The sequence below is a fragment of the Plectropomus leopardus genome, chromosome 12 (genome assembly GCF_008729295.1).
Source record: "Plectropomus leopardus isolate mb chromosome 12, YSFRI_Pleo_2.0, whole genome shotgun sequence".
In the NCBI taxonomy this organism is placed as follows: Eukaryota; Metazoa; Chordata; class Actinopteri; order Perciformes; family Serranidae; genus Plectropomus; species Plectropomus leopardus.
The window spans coordinates 16,206,592-16,225,887 of NC_056474.1; the positions used below are offsets into that span (position 1 = coordinate 16,206,592).

General features: G+C 37.7%; 2 protein-coding genes across 3 annotated transcripts; one reads left to right on the top strand and one right to left on the bottom strand.

Annotated features, from left to right (window-relative positions):
* The first annotated feature begins 506 nt into the window (after positions 1-506).
* On the top strand, positions 507-13,139 carry LOC121951832 (phospholipid scramblase family member 5). The gene is made up of 8 exons (XM_042498317.1): positions 507-541; positions 1,376-1,730; positions 1,831-1,905; positions 2,449-2,641; positions 4,477-4,588; positions 5,252-5,351; positions 5,741-5,799; positions 12,158-13,139. The coding sequence occupies exons 2-8, from the start codon at positions 1,385-1,387 to the stop codon at positions 12,182-12,184; spliced, it is 912 nt and encodes a 303-aa protein (XP_042354251.1). The 5' UTR covers positions 507-541; positions 1,376-1,384; the 3' UTR covers positions 12,185-13,139.
* eif4e2 (eukaryotic translation initiation factor 4E family member 2) lies at positions 12,414-19,134 on the bottom strand. 2 transcript variants are annotated; one of them, XM_042498318.1, is made up of 8 exons: positions 19,028-19,134; positions 17,075-17,186; positions 16,857-16,991; positions 16,060-16,164; positions 15,806-15,958; positions 14,732-14,868; positions 14,024-14,099; positions 12,414-13,546 (listed from the first exon to the last, which is right to left on the bottom strand). In XM_042498318.1, exons 1-7 carry the CDS (start codon positions 19,045-19,047, stop codon positions 14,051-14,053), a joined length of 711 nt encoding a protein of 236 aa, XP_042354252.1. In that variant the 5' UTR covers positions 19,048-19,134; the 3' UTR covers positions 12,414-13,546; positions 14,024-14,050. The 2 variants fall into 2 exon arrangements, with proteins under 2 accessions (XP_042354252.1, XP_042354253.1); XM_042498319.1 differs by having other exon boundaries at positions 14,728-14,868.
* Between the last annotated feature and the right edge of the window lie 162 nt (positions 19,135-19,296).

The following is a 19,296-nucleotide window of genomic DNA, read 5'->3' on the forward strand; positions in this document are numbered from 1 at the left end:
CGGGAAACAGGAGTAACACTCACAAAGCCAAACATCACCATGTGAATATTCACCCAAACACACAGAGGTGGTGAGGAGGTTTGTGCTTCACCCCCTCTCACCCCCTCACGACTCAATGATGTCTGATCTTGTCCCTTTTTCACTTAGCTCATCAGAGTCTAGGTTCCTGGAAGTCGTACACAGATGGTAAGTGAGAGACTTTTAATTCTTTTTAATGCTGTCTTCACTTAAATCTTAAGGGTAAAATGCTGTAGGAAATGTCAGGGCACCTGTTGTATTCTTTTTAGCAGTCACTGTCTGTATGCCGGACATGAGATTGGGCTTCATTTTGGTACTTTGCTATATAAAATATACTGGACAGTGTTGGATGCAGCTGCAGAATCAGACCAAACTCTGCAAGCTGAGTGTGTGTGTGATGTGAATAAAAAGAAGGCTCTGTCTGGCTGCTATGATGAAATCACTTTGTTTTAAGGGAAGGGTGTGTATATTGGTGCCAGAGAGCTGTCTGAACCTGCTGACTTGCTGTAAAGAAGCTTGTGTGGTAGGGGCAAAGTTGTTTTTATGATTTCAAGAGATCTTTGTTTTTATTGTAAGTCTTAATGTTACAGAGAAAAAAATAGTCTGGGTTTGAAGGAGTGCTTTAAAAAGGTTTTATCATAGGTTGAATTATTATTTTAACTGTTTCATTCGGTGGTTTCCAACCTGGGGCTTGGGACCCCACAAAAGAGTCCACAAGATGAATATTTGGGTTGGAGTTTTTGCTAATAATATTGTGTCAAAACAACAATTACCAAAATCAGTAATGATATTTTAACTCATAAAGTGTTATTTTCCTCATGCAGTTAAATAATTATTCAAATTAAACTGAGAATCTGAGAACAAAAAATCATTACTTGCATCTGTACCTGGAGGTTAGACTTACTCTTATTTTATTACTTTTACCTCTAATTTACATCCATTGCATGAATATTTTGCATCACCTCCCCAAAACTTTTTATCATCCTCCTCACACAGGATTTTTCTCTGTGTTAAAGTAACCTATAGTAAAGGTGAATTCCACAAAAGCTGTTGTATGGGGGTAAAGTAAGACTTCTGTTGGAGTAAGTACATTTCTTAGCTGCTGTTATAGCAAGAAGGACTATTTTAATCAAAGACTTTGTTAATTTAATCCGGAAAATGTAACGTTTAAGAAACACATAAGGACTGAACTGAAAATTATCAAAAGGACCATTAAAATACGTACAGTTTACATTTTTTTAAGTTGTAATTGTAAATATCTTGCACAATTGTGTCGCACGATTTTGGTACCCCGGTCTCATACTTGTATGCCATGCAGTGCAACTGTTTGTCATTATGTAATTTCTGATATTTCCAGTTTTCCACCATGTCAGCGGTGACCAATCAGCCTCTTCCCTTTGGTCGCCTGGAGCGAGAGAAACACATCCAGATGATCTTCAGAGCTTTCCAGAACCGCTGTGGGCCTTCGTGTGAGTGCCACACTCACTCAACCACACCCAAACACCACCAAACACCTCCTGAGCACGAATCTGAGCCGCTGTCAGGTCCGGTTCCTGGGAGTAAAAGGGGGAACGTCTACGCACAGCCACCACGGATGGTGAGGAGGCCAGAGGTGGAGGAGCAGTGGCCTGGAGGTGCAGCTGGATTACACTTTACGTCTGTGCTGGAAACAGTAAGTCAAATACAGATCACTGCCAGACCAGAGCTGCAAGGTGAGTAGGAGGGATTACTTATTTGTATTTTGGTGTAAAATGAATACTTTCAGTGTGGAGATTTGTCCGTTTTAAAAAAAATGATGCTGTGTCATTGTAGGTCCGCAGTGTGTTCCCAGGAGGATCTACAGCATTGCCACAGGAGACAGGTCAAAGCTATTTGTGGCTGTTGAAGGTACTGCTCTCTGATCATCTTGTTAACCTTTTAAAACCTGGGCAAACTGGCTATATATAATTTCTTCCAAACATGTGAAGAAGGCAATGAGCAACTTAAGAAGAAATGGCCCAGAAACTGACAAGAAAATAGTTAAAACTACAAGAAAATTGCCTTGTAATTCGCAAAAAAAGGAAATTACCTGGTATAAAAAGTCAAAATTTATAATAATTCTAGACAAATGATTTTAAAAACATAATTTTGATCATTTTAAATATAGCTCCTTGGATTCTTCCCCTAGCTTTTTATTTAATATTCTAAATATACCAATTTCTTGCAATTTGCAGGACATCGCCTTTAACAATGTTTTTGAAAGTAATCAATTTTCTCAGGGTTCAGATGTTTAAATACTTATGAAAGGCATCTGAATGCAGCCTAAGAAAGGAGATGTCAATCTAGGTTTCAAAGAGTTAACTGAAAACATTCATCCACATCTCATATAAAGAGAGAGAGACTTATGCTGTTGTATTTCAGTGTATTCTCTTGATCTCTCCCTTCTGTCAGAGAGTTCTTGTGTGTGCCTCCAGTGTTGCGGTCCAGCTCGGGCCTGCTCCCTGCAGGGCTTCGACTGTCAGGGCCGGCAGTTCTTTTATTTCGAAAGGCCCCTCAGGGTGGATGCGTGCTGCCTTGGCTGCTGCCTGATGGAGATGAGGGCCTATACACCTCTAAAACATCTGATTGGCACTGTTCGTCAGAGGTAGGACAGTCTAAATCTGCTTCTGTTACTCTTGTTTAACAGTGTTGAAAAGAACACTAACTCAAGTACTTATACAATTGTGATGTACTTGTACTTCTCCAGAGATATTCATGTTTTCTTATATTTCTGTATTTTATCCTATATTTACTAGTTCCTTTTCACATTTTACCCATGAGAAAGAAAGATCAGTTTATAAAATATGGTGCATTGTTATCGATTAAACTATCGAAACAAGTGGCTAAAAGTAGCTCCTTTCACATCAATGTATACATAATGATAATCCGATAATATACATTGAAATTGTCCCACATGGATAGTACTTTTAGTTCACTAAGTACAGTTTGCTGGTAATACTTAAGTACATTTACATTTAGGTAAAATCTGAAATGCAGAGGTCATTTTTATATTGTGATATCAACACTTATTTAAAAGGATAGTTCCACAAAAAAGGTAAACATGATTTTTGCATGGATATGAGTATGTGGATGTGTTTTTTTACTACGTTCTCTTCAATAAAATGGACAAACAAGGAGGACGCCAATAGTGATTGCAACTCGCACTGTCACAAGTCTTTCATCCATGAGTCAATGCAAACTTTCCTCCATCAGCTGGATGTAGTTTGGTACAAAGAAAGTAGGCCCTACATTGCCCTACTAAAACAGTGTAGGTTGATGAATAGCACTTCAGGTATGTTTTTTGATTTTAGGGTGAACTGTTCCTGTAATAAAAAGGATCAGTTCACTCGAATCACAAATGGAAAAAGGAAAATCCCTGCTTAGCTACTGTTGTTTTGGTTTATTCAGACTATTCAACCAGACTTTTTAATTATCTGAGATTTTTTTACACATTCAAAATAAAGTAGAGTTGACACTCACAGAATTGAAAAAAAAAAACCCCAACAAAAACAAAACAGAATTTATATTAAGAAGTTCCTATTCAAACTACTTTACATAAAAAACAGTCTCTGTAAAAGCTACTGACAGCATGTTCGAGTAACAGGACACATTTTATGGACAGAGATGTTGCTGTTAGAAATATAAAACACAACAGTCATTTCTTTCTGTCACGTGAATGAATGAACCCTTTTACCCTTTAATCCCCACGATCGCAACACTGTACCAGCAATCTTTATACTCCACATTCCCAGACAGCGCATCTTGTCCTGTGAGCCTTTTTCCATGTCACTCCCAGCCTCTGGCCACCCTGAGTCCTCGTAGTTGTCTAGGCTGGTCTGTAAATAGCAGCGAGACTGTTCCATCCAGTCGGGGTGTAGACTAAACCTGGTAGACTTAAAGCACAAAACAGCTGCTTGGACGGAGACACACCGACAGAGCTGCCCTGGGCTGCAGGGGAGGGAAGGAATGCGGCATCCTTCCTAATGGGAATGTTGGCTAATGGGAGGAATGGCAGCACCCAGTCTCCTGTTGTCAAACCAAAAATACTTCCTTCTTCATTTGGCCTAAATCTGACTCCAGGGTTAGCTGGGGTGCCTTTGTGTGTCGGGTTTAGAGTTTTTTCCAGAAGCGACACTCAATGAAGTTGTCCCCAATTAAGACTGACCTGGCAGAGGTTTCTGTGGCCAGAGATCTACTTGGTATAAATATTCTCTCAGTTGTGTTCGAATAAAGCATGCCCCAGTTCGAACTCTGCCGACACCGAGCAGACAATGGTTTTGGTGCTGCAGAATCATGACAGCTGAAAATGTGATCAACCAAGCATCAAGGCTAGGCTTTGCCAGTGTGTGAAGCACTGGCCGGTGTATCCGCCAGTTTGCTTATTGCATGATTATGTAACTAAATGAGTTGAACTGTTGTGTGTCGGCTGGCTGTTTTCAGGTGGAGCATGTTCACCCCTCTCCTTGAGGTGTGTGATTCAGAGGGAGCATCCACCGTCAGAATCCAGGGCTCCTGCTGTCCGTACCGCTGCTTCTCCAACCAGAAATTCCAGGTACTAATTTTACGTTAATTTGTGTAATTTGTATACGTTGAATTTGTGAAGAGGAGTTTGTTTTTCTTGTGTACCTTCAAATTGAAAAAATAATCAAAAAACACAACTCATGCAGTACAGTCCAAATCTCTCCTATCCTGTTGTATGCTCAGTACTTCCCTAACACATGCATTTTTGCATAAAAGTTCCGAGACACTTGGGCATAGGAGTAGCACATTGACAAGAGTGTGCATTTAAACTGTTTTTGTGCCCTCCGTTGAAAGGCAACAGTTGCCCAGGGGCCCTGCTCGTACATGCCTGAGACTGTTCATGACATGTTTAGGGAAAATGCATGTAATTGAGAAGCACTGAGCATACGACTGGATAAATGGGACTTAGATTATACTGCACACGTGTAAGTGTTTCTAAATTTATGATTTGATATAGTTTTTCTGTTGTTAAACTTTGTCAATAACCAATCAATAAATCAATATATTCACCATTTTCCCTTTAGATGTTAGAAAAAAATGAGTTAACTGCATGAATTCAAGCTGACATGCCATTACCATTTAATTTACAACTGATCATTTTGTGGGTGAAGTACTTCTTTAAGTAACCCAAAATAATAATGTGTTTTACATGTGTACTTAATGAAGTATATTTTGTCTTTTAATCGTACACCAGATTGTCTCAAATATTGGAGAGAAAATGGGCACAATATGGAAGAAGTGGCCGGGTTTCAATGACGAGCACAACATGGACCATGAATATTTTGGGTTGGAGGGTGAGTTGTTGCTACTTCAAATTGATTTAACCTCCGGGGTGGGCCCTCCTGGAGGGGCATACAGGGGTGTGGATGCCCAAGGGAAGATGTGGTGTGAAACAAAGCTGAATGGATATGTATTATGTAGAAAAAATTAAGAGTTTGCTGATACTATCATGTTGACATCTATTTCACAAAAATTGAAAAAATATTTTCAAATTTTCCATTGGTTGTCTTTAAAATAATTGAGCGGGTGGCATAAACTTTTTTTCTGCTTCAGAAGGGGGGCATGTCAGAAAACATTTGGCAACCACTATGGGGTGACATGTATAGTCATGTGCACCCCATAGATTGGGAAACACCTTTGGGATGTATTTTTAATTAAAAAAAAATGTGTTCCACTCCTCTAGTGCCGCTGAGTATGGAATCACACACTAAACTGCTGCTGCTGGCAGCCACCTTCTTGTTGGTGAGCATATAAATTTCTGTCATTGCTCTTGCAGGAAAGTACTTAAGTTGTGTTAAAGGGACAGCTCACCCCCAAAATCATTTTTCCCTCTTACTGTAGTGCTGTTTATCAGTCTAGATTGTTTTGGTGTGAGTTGCTGCTGCTGAATTATTGAGTTATGGTAAAAAAAAAAACATGGTTTATGAGGTCACAGTGACCTTGACGTTTGACCTTCAAGGTATTTTTGAGATAATGTATTTACAGGAATGAGACAGATGCAAGGTTACAGTGATCTTGACCTATGGCCACCAAAATCTAATCAGTTAATCCTTGAGTCCAAGTGAACATTTTTGCCATTTCTAAAGAAATTCCCTTGAGGTGTTCTTGAGATATCGTGTTCACAAGAATGGGACAGATAGATGGACAACCCAAAAATGTAAAACATTTGTAAAAAGCTATCACAAGCGCAGAGACATAAAAAGTCTTAGTCATAGGATGTCTTTAAAAATAACAAAAAAGTCATAGTATGGTATGTCATTACAAATGATTATAGACTTTTTAGTATATGTCATCAAAAATAGTGTACTATTTCATTAAAAATCGCGAACAAAAATCATGGTATGGTATGTCACAAAAAAGGCATAGTATATTGTGCCATCTGAAATTGTGAGAAAAAGTCATCATATCGTATGTCGTCAAAAATCATGAAAAAAGTCTTTGTATAGTATGTTGTCAAAAATTACAATAAAATGGCATTGCATGAATTGTCAAAAAAAATTAAGAAAACGTTACAGTATAACGTGTCATCAAAAATAGTGTACTATTTCATTAAAAATCGCGAACAAAAATCATGGTATGGTATGTCACAAAAAAGGCATAGTATATTGTGCCATCTGAAATTGTGAGAAAAAGTCATCATATCGTATGTCGTCAAAAATCATGAAAAAAGTCTTAGTATAGTATGTTGTCAAAAATTACAATAAAATGGCATTGCATGAATTGTCAAAAAAAATCATGAAAACGTTATAGTATAACGTGTCATCAAAAATGTCATAGTAAAGTATGTTATTGAAAATCATGAAAAAAAAATCATAGTATAGTATGCTTTTAAAAATCATCATCATACAATGTCTTTGTATAGTATGTCATCAAAAATTACAAAATGATGTCACAGTCATAGTAAAAAATGTCATAGTAGAGTATTGTATGAAATAGTCATAAAATAGTATGTTGAACAAAAGCCATCATAAAACCTGTCTAATAAGTAACCAGGTGTGTCAGCACACATCACCTCGCTGTCTGTCTTCATTTGTCTGGTTGTCTAACAATCTGTGTATGTCAGATTTATGTAGTCTTTGCTCTGATACCTGACGTTACATTTGCTCTGCATGGAGTTTAATTGTTTTATTGCTGACTGTGTGTGCTGATGTGTATGTCTTGTCTTTATGCCTTCTTTACTGATGTTTTTATTTAGGGCATAAATGTTTCTTGCCTACTAATTTTTTATACCTTGTACATACTCTGTCTGTTGGCTATTAATCTTATGTTGTGTTATGTAGAATTATCGTCTTCATATTCATGCTTAATTCATGCTTTTTATTGTTTGCATGCTTTTATGTCCTTCTATTTTAGCGGCTATCTTAACCCGTGGCCCACTGACAACAGCCGAAAATTAGCCTACAGCTAGCACTGGCACATTTATAGCAAAATTTATTAATTTGCACCGTCACTGTAAAAAGAAAATCATGAATACATGAATAAATAAGTATGTTATTAACCATGTCATAGTATAGTGTGCCATCAAAAATCACAAAATAAAGTCATGATATATGATTGTTCAGGCTGTATGTGGTCTATATTGTTGTCCCTGTAGATCTGCCTAGGTGTGCTGCATCACCTGATGAGGTGCATTGCACCTGGTTGTGGAAGGAGGTGCTTAAAACACTTCTTTGACAGCAGCAGAGGAGTGACGCTCTGGTATTGGGACTGCTGATCATAGTATAGAAGTAGTATAGTTAAAAATGATCAAAAACTCATAGGATATTATGTTGGTTAAAAACACCGTTCAAAAAAATGATGAAAAAGTTATAGTATAGTATGAAATTCACAAATAGATCTAAATGTCATAGTAGAGTATGTTGGTCAAAAAATGATCGGAACGTCGTAGTATAGTATGTTCAAAAGATCATCAAAACTTCATGGTATGGTATGTCACAGAAAAAATAGTCAAAAAGTCATAGTACAGAATGGTTATGACGATGGCGGTGCATGCAGATGCAGCAGCCAGTACCTCCTCATATTCTTGCTACTTTTGCAATACACCGAGCTGCCAGTCAGACCAGGGGGGAGAAACAAAATCGAAAGCGCCGGACAAAGAGATGGGGGAGAGCTGGCATCAGGGCAAGACTGACCTGCATTGAACCGAGAGGTGTTCCTCTACCAAGCCTTCTTCTAGCTAATGTATGGTCGCAGGAAAATAAAATGGATGAGATGCAATTGAGGCTCACTTAGCAACAGAAGATGAGAGACTAATCTTCACGCATCTTCATAGAGAAATGGTTAACCCCTAACATCCTGGAACAAGCTGTTGCACCGTAATAATGCATGTTGAAAAAATAACGAAAAACGCAAGGCTATAGTATGGCTAAAAATGTGAAAATATGACGTCCAAAAAACAGCTGCAAACACCTCAAAACATGCACAATTATGGGGTTTTTTTGTCATTTTTGAAACATTCTATGCTATAGCGTCTCGGCATGCTATTTTAAGATGTTTTCAGGTGTTTTCAGCTGTTTTTGTGTATTTTTTTTCAACATGCATACTTAAGGTGTTTTGGGCTCTTTTTGCAACGCTGTATACTGTGGCGTGTCTCGGCACGCTAATTTATGTTTTTTTGAGGTGGTTTGAACTAATTTTGGGACATTTCATATTTTAACATTTTAACCATACTATAGCCTTCCCGTTTTCGTCATTTTTTCAACTAGCATAATTATGGTGTTTTTGACCGTTTTTGCAACTTTCTATGCTATGGCGTGTCCGCGCACGCTATTTTATGCTGTTTTTAGGTGTTTTGAACCATTCGTGGGACATAGCATATTTTTACATTTTAGTCATACTAAAGCCTTGCCTTTTTCGTCATTATTTCAACAGGCAGAATTGTTGTGTTTTTGTCAGTTTTTGAAACTTTCTATGCTTTGGCGTGTCTTCAAATGCTATTTTATAATGTTTTGAGGTGTTTTAAACTATTTTTGGGACGTCACATTTTGACAATTTTGCCTTACTGTAGCCTTGCCGTTTTCTTCATTTTTTCAACATACATAATTATGGTGTTTTTGACCGTTTTTGCAACTTTCTGTGCTATGGCATGTTTCAGCACGCTATTTCATGCTGTTTTGAGGTGTTTTAAACTATTTTTGGGAGATGTCATATTTTGACAGTTTTGCCTTACTATAGCCTTGCTGTTTTCGTCATTTTTTCAACATGCATAATTATGTTGTTTTTGTCAGTTTTTGCAACTTTCTATGCTATGGCGTTTCTCAGCACGCTATTTCATGCTGTTTTGAGGTGTTTTAACCTATTTTTGGGACATGTCATATTTTGAAAATTTTGTCTTACTATAGCCTTGCCGTTTTCTTCATTTTTTCATCATGCATAATTATGGTGTTTTTGACTGTTTTTGCAACTTTCTATGCTATGGCGTGTCTTGGCATGCTATTTTATGCTGTTTTGAGGTGTTTTAAACTATTTTTGGGACATGTCATATTTTGACAATTTTGCCTTACTATAGCCTTGCCATTTTTGTCATTTTTTCAACATGCATAATTATGGTGTTTTTGTCCCTTTTTTGCAACTTTCTGTGCTATGGCGTTTCTCGGCACGCTATTTTATGCTGTTTTGAGGTGTTTTAAACTATTTTTGGGACATGTCATATTTTGACAATTTTGCCTTACTATAGCCTTGCCATTTTTGTCATTTTTTCAACATGCATAATTATGGTGTTTTTGGCCATTTTTGCAACAATCTATGCCATGACGTGTCTCAGGTTGGTATTTTATGCTGTTTAAGGTATTTTCTGCTGTTTTTGGGACATATCATATTTTGATATTTTTGCGTTACAATAGCCTTTGATATTTTTAGCCTGCTGAAAAAATTACAAAAAAGACAAGGCTATAACATGGCTAAAAATGTAAAAAAAAATTACGTCTCAAAAAAAGCTGAAAACATATCAAAACAGCATAAAATAGCGTGTTGAGCCACACCATAGCATAGAAAGTTGCAAAAAACTGCCAAAAACACCATAATTTTGCATGTCGAAAAAATGACGAAAAACACAAGGCTATAGTATGGCTAAAATGTCAAAATATGACACGTCCCAAAAACAGCTGAAAACACCTCAAAAGAGCATGAAATAACATGCGGAAACACACCATACCATAGAATGATACAAAAACGGCCAACACCATAATTATGCATGTCAAAAAAATGACGAAAAAGGCAAGGCTATAGTATGGCTAAGAATGTCAAAATATGACATGTACCAAAAACAGCTGAGAACACCTCAAAACAGTATAAAATAGCGTCCTGAGACACCCCATTGTATAGAAAGTTACAAAAATGGTCAAAAACACCATAATTATGCATGTTGAAAAAATTACGGAAAAGGCAAGGCTATAGTATGGCTAAAAATATCAAAATATGACATGTCCCAAACACAGCTGAAAATACTTCAAAACAGCATAAAGTAGTGTGCCAAGATACACCATGCCATAGAAAGGTGCAAAAACGGACATAAACACCATAATTACGCATGTTGAAAAAATGACGAAAAAGGCAAGGCTATAGTATGGCTAAAAATATCAAAATATGACATGTCTCAAAACACCTCAAAACAACATGCAATAGCGTGGTGAGCCACGCCATAGTACAGAAAGTTGCAAAAACCGACCAAAAACACCATAATTCTGTATGTTCAAAAAATGACCACAAGGCAAGGCTATAGTTAAGCAAAAAAAAGTCAAAATATGACATGTCCCAAAAACAGGTTTAAACAGCTGAAAACAGCATCAAATAGCATGCTGAGATGCACCATAGCATGGAATGTGTCAAAAAAATGGTCAAAAACACCATAATTATGCATGTTGAAAAAATGACAAAAAAGGCAAGGCTATAATGTGGCTAAAATGCCAAAATATGACATGTCCCAAAAACAGCTGAAAACACCTCAAAACGGCATAAAATAGCATGCCAAAACACGCCATAGGACATAATGTTGCAAAAATGGACAAAAACACCATAATTATGCACGTTCAAAATTTGATAAAAAAGGCAAGGCTATCGTATGGCTAAAAATGTCAAAATATGACATGTCCCAAAAACAGCAGAAAACACCTCAAAACGGCATAAAATAGCATGCCAAAACACGCCATAGGACAGAATGTTTCAAAAATGGACAAAAACACCATAATTATTTATGCTGAAAAATTGACAAAAAAGGCAAGGCTATAATATGGCTAAAAATATCAAAACATGACATGTCCCAACAACAGCAAAACACCTTAAAACAGCATAAAACAGCAACCCGAGACACGTCATAACATAGAACGTTGCAAAAATGGCCAAAAACACCACAGTTACTCATGTTGAAAAAATGACCACAAAGCAAGGCTATAGTTTAGCAAAAAAAAAGTCAAAATATGACATGTCCCAAAAACAGGTTTAAACAGCTGAAAACAGCATAAAATAGTGTGCTGAGATGCACCATAGCATGGAATGTGTCAAAAAATGGTCATAAACATTATAATTATGCATGCTGAAAAAATGACAAAAAAGGCAAGGCTATCTTATGGCTAAAATGCCAAAATATGACATGTCCCAAAAACAGTTCAGAATACCTCTAAACAACATAGAACAGTGTGCCAAGACATGCCATAGCATAGAAAGGTGCAAAAAGAGCCCAAAACACCTTAATTATGCATGTTGAAAAAATGACGAAAAAGGCAAGGCTAAAAATATGGCTAAAAATGCCAAAATATGACACGTCCCAAAAACAGCTGAAAACATCTCAAAACGGCAATTTTTTAAATGGAATTCTTTGGCCCTGAGCACCACAAGCCGAGTGCAATTTAGCTTCATTAAGAGAAGGCAGACATCTCTGCGGCTGATATCTCCAGCACTCGACAACTCACACCAAAACAATTTAAACTGATAAATAGCAGTTCAGGTAAGAGGCAGAATAAATATTTCATATTTTGAGGTGAACTGTAACTTTTAGTTTTTAGTCATACTTGTACTTTCCCTACTATGACACATTAAAATACCTGCTGTATGTAACTGCATTCCATTATGATTAACTAACCTGTTTTCAATATTTTCTCCACAGAATTACATGTTCTTCGAAATGAGCTGATCGATGAAAAAGATCAATCAGGAGAAAAACGTACATTGATGAAAGTGGGCTACAACTAATGAGGAACACCAGCTGAGTCAGTTTGTGGAACCATTTGAATTGTATTTGAAATTTGACAAGCGAAATATCTTTTTTGGGACACATTTATGAGTGAATTGTTTTTGAAATATAAACAAGTGAAATATCAATTTTAGGATTCATTTGTGAAAGAACATGACACTGAACCAGCTTTAGCAGCAGATGCATATTTGACATTTATTGCTATATTCCATCAGGTGTACATCCAACAGTGTTGCTTTACTTTTGACACACACCTGCACCCATCATCACACCACCAAACACAGGCAGCGTTACAGTTTTTCAATGAACTATAGAAGCGCTTTCTTGACATGGTTCCAAAAAATGCGCCAGAGGAATTGATAAAAACTGTAACAGACCCTGACCCTGGGCCCTGTTTCATTTCTTTACTACAAAATGGAAAAAAAGGAGTGAAGGTCAGTGTTTCAGGACTCCTATACACCTTTCGTTGAGGACATTAAAGCAGAGCCTGTCCCTTGGATTCTTTCAAGGCGGGACAAAGACAAAAGAGACAAAAGGGAAAAAATGGTTCAGGCTCGAGGCCAGGCACAGTGATTTAGGCAGCTTGGCAGTCCATTCTTAAGATGCCGGTTAAATAACCTTCTGCCCAACACAGGATGGCCCTCATCCTTTGGGATTCAACTTCCAAGTCAAAGACAGAGAATCGTTGCTGATTCAGTTAAGTGATCTTTGACGTGGACTGTATTTACAAATATATCGTACACAACAATAGTAATCGTTCTAGTTCGAAATGACCAGAAGAATTGTAGTTAAAATACAGCACTGTAATAAAATAACATCTACCTCCAACCCTGTTTGAGTCCCAATAAACAGATTTACAGACTAATTTTAAACAGCAGGAAGTTTGTGATGTCTCGTTAAGCAATAAAACCAGATCTAATACTATAACATATTGTTTTTGTTGTATTTTCTCAAGTACACTTTTGTTGACAACTAATGACCAGATCAGCAAACATCAGTCACATGGCCTCCCTCTTGTGGCAAGTTTACAGATGTTACAACTTGCATTAACAAAAATAAAAATAAAATCGGAGGCTTTGCTCTTCTCTGGTTGATTAAAAATAACGCATATTTACCTCATCGGCTTAGTTCAGTGTTTGGTTGACAGGCTTTTCTGTTCATTTCCAATTTTAGACTCGAAGAAGGAATGGTCTTCTGGCCTCCGTTCCTGCTTTTGCTCCGTCTTCATTTTACACAGTGCCAGTCCACGCAGAGGTAGCCTTCCCTGGACTCGTCATCCCCCAGCACATCACATATACACACCTACACACCAAAACCAGAGACAGACAGTGGTGTCAGAGGAGTGCCATTCAAAAGAATAATTCGTAAACCAATAAGAAAAATAAAGGCAGAAATATAAAGAGAAATAAAAATCTGAATAAATAAGTGAACAAACAAAATGTGGAAAACATAAAAAGAATTAAAGAATGTGACGATACAAAGAGAAATAAACAGATCATTACAAGCATTTCCATTTCTTTTCACAATTATATCTGTATGCATTATATTTTTTGGAAGAATATGTAATTTTTCATTGATAGCATATAAATTACTTTATTTTCTCTGTGTAATTTCTCCTTATTCTTTTCCCACATTTATTTTTTATTTTATTTTCTTATTCTATCACAGATTTATTTTTTTAAGGCACTCTTAGAACTTTAACAACATTAGAATTAAACAGAGTATATTAGATATAAACCATTTCTTTCACCTTGAAATAATGTATCAGCAATTACTCACTCTGGCAGAGGTTCTCAGTTTGAGGAGCTAACGTCCGCCACTAGCATTCACCAGTCCATGGAAGTCTTCCCATGCTCTGTAAACAAAGGATGCAGCACATCATCATTCAAAATAAACAAACTGTTTAGATATTTAGGCCTTTTTGATGGGAGTATAACAACATTATTGCATGAATAATTACATTATTGCATGAAACATGAAGGAGTTGCATACATGGCTGTCTTTCACTTGTCTTTCTTTTATAACACAGTCACCAACAAATTAAAACAGAAAAAAGGAAAACAAATTTGTCTATTTTATTTTATAGCAAATGCAAAGTGAATGCTTTATTGAGAGCAAAAAAAAATGGTTAATCATGATTGCTTAAAAATAGTTAAACAATAGTTTAATTTAACAACAGTTTAAGACTCCAATGTTCTGCTGCAAAAAAAAACAATTATATTCATCATAATGATGAATTACAGAAGCAGCAATTGTTAACATTTAAGAAGCTGGAAAAAGTAAATGTTTGATTTTTGATTTTATAAAAATGCAACAATAATAAGAATAATAACCATTTAAGTTGTGAAAAACATTAGCTCTGCTTTACATCATTCGGCTCATCAATATTGCATTCTAGTCACAGACGAATCCCAACAGAAAATTTGTGAGCATGCATTAAGTGATGTTTGAGAGAGAGAAAATAATAAAACGATGAGACATACATACTTAATGCTGTCTGTGTGAGTCTTGTACTCCATGATGGTGTTAGGAGGTAGGTTGAGGACTCTGCGCAGCGTGTCTCTGATGCGGGCAGTGGTTGCCTGGTCGCTAGCTGTTTTGTTCCAGATGGAGATGATGTCCTCCTGGAGAAAAGAGGCAGGAAAGGTGTTTCTGAGTGAACTGAAGGGCTGAAGTTACCAAATGTCTGAACTTCACCGCACTTGCAGACTCACAGACTTTGCAGGTGCTTTCATGGGGAGTCTGCGAGTGCTGTCCAAATCCACAATTCATTCTGTCCACAAGAAGCCTAAAGCGGACTTTCTGCAGATGTCCAGAGAGTCTGCTTGGGGTGCCGACTTCACTGGTTTAATTGCCCACATTTCACTGCTGTACTGACGTGATGTTTTGATTTTTCAAACTGTTGACTATAAAAAACTATGCAAACTTATTTTAAATTACTGTATTAAAACAATACTTGAATTAAATAGGCCAGAAAAAAACATACAACTATGTCATGACACAGAAATATGTTAAAGATGAGGTAAGCAAAATGCATTTTACAACTACAGCCTACAGGCTAAAAACTGTGCAGTGTAGGCCAATATCAAATATAGAGGCTAAGAAAATACAGAAAAGATATCTAGATAGGGTCTTCCAATGTAATAATTGCCAATATATTTAGTCATAGGATCCTTATTTATTGAGTATTTCTGTATTAAAATGTGTGTAGCCCATACGTGTGAATATTGTATTGTTGAGTCATTGAGAAAGCACATATATGTGATTTACATGATGTGAGCAGACACCATTCATCAGCTTGGGTGAGGAGTATAGCAATTATCTGTGAACATAATTGTAGCTGTCTGCTCAAATGTTTCCACGGCAACAGAAGGATTCGAAGCTTCTCTATTAGCAGCTTGCAGTCACAGACTTTACATGACAAGAGTAAATACGTCACTCTCCGTATGAACGAACTGAAGCCTGCAAGTGTTCAGTCCGCAAGTCTGGAGGGTGGGCATTTGGATTCAGCAAAGAAGATGGCAGTGTGTAACCAAGTACAACAGGTGAGTGTGTGTTTACCTGAAAGCGTACTGACACCACGGCCCCGCAGATCTCCTCTCCAACCATAAACTGCTCTCCGAGCATGGCCAGGATCAGGTTTTCCCAGCACCGAGATGCCAGGCCTTTCCTCAGACGGATTATCCACTTCCCACCCATCTTATTGGCATCGTCCTAAAAACAACATAACCAGGGCTTCAGAGTGAGATTTTTATCCACAAAACTAATTAGATTCGATGTGTTACAAGATACAGTCATGATTTCAGAGTGCCCACCTCCCACATGGGTTTAATACCCTCCTTGAAGAGATGGAAGTCACTATGGCCTGTCAGGTCGCCTGGCCGGATCATGTGACTATAGAAACGCCAGAACTGCTCCACCTTGGGAAAGACAAGACGTGTTTATATCAACATGAGTCAGAATAAGCTTGTATACACTGATTTATGCTGTGTCTGACTAAGGTAATACAGACTGTCCCCTCCCCATCCACTGTATGTTCCCTCATGAGGAGCGACTTACACCGGCCTTACGCCAAATGACTTTTCACGCAATTCACTGTTGCAGACAAATTTGCATTATCAGAATAAAAATCGTGATAGGTTAAGTCCCTGTGATCTCAGTCTTTTGGTGTAAGGTGGTCAGTCCAAGCTGTCTTAAGTCGGTCTTCTTCTTGTCTTAATGTTCTAATAAAATCAAACATGTTAAATATTATCGTTAGTTTTTAGTCTTAGCTTATGCAAATACTTAAGTTCAATGGCTTGAATATTGTCAACAACAAATAGCTGCAGTCTCTCCAACGCCGAAAACAAAAGGGTGGACAGTAAACATGGAAGGAACTTTAGGAAGAAGCAAGAATGTGAGCAAGTCTCGATACTTTTGTACGGTGGGAAAGGAGGTGAAATTGGCTGAATTGTTGCATGAACAACAGTCATGGCTTAATTCGGCATGTATCTTATCCAACAACTAGCACTCATTTTAAATCAAAAATTAAATCGTCTTTAGATGCAAGAGGGTGTCAGACTTGAGCGTTTTTAAAGTTTGTAAAAGTCTTCTAGTGTATGGTAGGTATTACCGAGGCAAAGCTGCCAATTTGTTTAATGTTCTGCTCGTAGCTCTGAGTACTGGCCGGTCTCCCTGGAGTGCGTCTGGAGTACCAAAAGGTGTAGTTGTATTGAAGAGGGTGCTCTCCTGCCCCTGGCACCACCATCTGCAGGAAACAAGAAAGCAGCTGAGTGATACAATTAACTTTGTGGCTGCAAACACACGTAAATCATTTGTTAATAGGCTGACCTTTTTCTTGGAGGTGTTCTGTTCCTTGTCCTCGTCTTCAGTTTTTTCCTTCTCACTGTCTTTCGGTGAGCCTTGGTCCTGATCGTGATCTCCACTGTCATCATCTTTCAGACTTGATGGATACATAGGCAGCAAAACAAATGCACGGGCTTCATTTAAATTAAGGGGGCAACTCTATTTAAAGTTATTTAGGTATACCTTGCTAAAACTAACAATCTGATATGAGCCAGGTTTTGAGTCTTCACCAATATGATTATTATTTGGTCCATTCCTTGTTTCTACCAGCTGAGGAGTATTGCTTAACTCAGGCCCATGACATCCACAGCCGAGCTGGAGATGATTATTCATGCATTTAATTCCTCCTGTCTTAACTACTGCAATTCCCTTTTCACAAGCCTTAGCGAGACTTCCCTAAATCGCCTAAAGTTGTGCAAAGCGCAACTGCCAAGCTTTTGACCAGATCCTGCAAAATGTCCCATTTAGATTTCTTTACACTGGCTCCCAATAAAAGTAAGCGTCCAGTCGTAGATTTTTGTGATCATTTTTAGGGTCTTGCATGGTCAGTGACCTGCAGCCCTACATCAGCAGCAGGTCACTGAGGTCCTCTGATCAAGCTATGTTAGTTTTTCCTCGCTCTACGCTCAAGACAAATGGAGACTGTGCTTTTGAGGTTGAAGCTCCTAAATTGTCGGACTCTGTCCAATTATAATTAAGGCTAAACATGGGCTTTTAGTTTTTATACACCACATATCTGGAACCAGCTCCCAGAAAACTGCAGGTCTACTGCAACTCTCAGTTCTTTTAAATCAAGGCCGGAGACTTTTCTCTTTGCTACTGCCTTTTTTGTATTTATTTATTTATTACACTGCACTGTAACTTTTATTTTAGCATGACATACCTGTCTTATTTTCTCCAGTTATTCAACAAGGTTTTAATTGCATTTAAATGTCTACTTAAAATGTGTTCCTTTTGCACGAAGTCTAATTGCTTTTGATATTTTATGTTAAGCACTGTGATTTGCATGAAATGTGCTATATAAATAATTCTGCCTTGCTTGTGAACAATGAACACTTTTAAACAGACTTTTAAAGAAAGATGCTATATAAATACATACATATAAATACTAACCCTCTTAATCTAATTAATAATGCAACATTAAGAGATTTTTTGTTTTATCTGTTGAAGAAAATGTTCAGTCAGCTTATAGTAATTTTGTACGGTGCAGTCTACGGTGCTCTTGAACTATAATGTGTTATAGTAACAATTCTTAATACTCAGTGTGCCCTTATTGATATAAATGGGGGAAACAAAACATCTGTCACTAAAATAAACGTGAATATTACCACCTCAATACAGACACAATTCATTACAGGGCTGCTGCATCGCATTACATTATTTCCAGCTAGGTAGCCTAGTAAGCTGTCAACAGACTGCTTTTTACCAGTAAATTACAAAAATGTAGCCGGTTTATGACGCACACGTTCAGTCATGCACTTAAACTACTCTGACAGTCAATACCTTACAATGCACTATAAGCTAACTGCCCGTATTTTAGGGCCATGAGAGTCTAGTTTGAGCCGAAGCAGCGCGCACATTTCCCCGCATCACAAAAACTACCACACCGAGGATTCGGGGCCTGTCCGACTTCCGCCAAGCTAAGCTAAAGCTAGCAACACAGCATTTTCCCAATTATAAAATGTTATTTATCTTTGTTGTTACTTCCGTTGATTTTATATGCACCTGTGTCTGTGTTGCACTTTCTCTCATGTGGGTTTATAACGTTAAATCAAACGTTACACACAGCATGCAGGACCATGCAATAAAGCTGACACACCTCTCTTTTTTAACACGCAACAGTTCTCATTAACGTTACGCACCCCCGTGAATTTCCTGTCACGACGAGGGATGGGCCACCCTCTGGCAGATATTTCACAGAAACTTTTGATTACTCACGCGTCAAATTTGTTGTTCATTATTTTCTAGGTGGGAGCCTTTCGGAGTCCGACCACTGCCTCCGGAATTCCGCAGCAACGGCGGCGCGCTCAGCGGACGCACGTGTACGCGCACGCCGTGTGTTGCTCGCGATTATGAACGTGCGGGTGACACTTCTAACCGTATGTTTTGGTTGATGCTCACGGGAAATAGGCATGGTGTAAATATATACACACAAACAGCCAAAATATGAAACACATAAGCACCGAGTTATGTTTTCATATTTTATT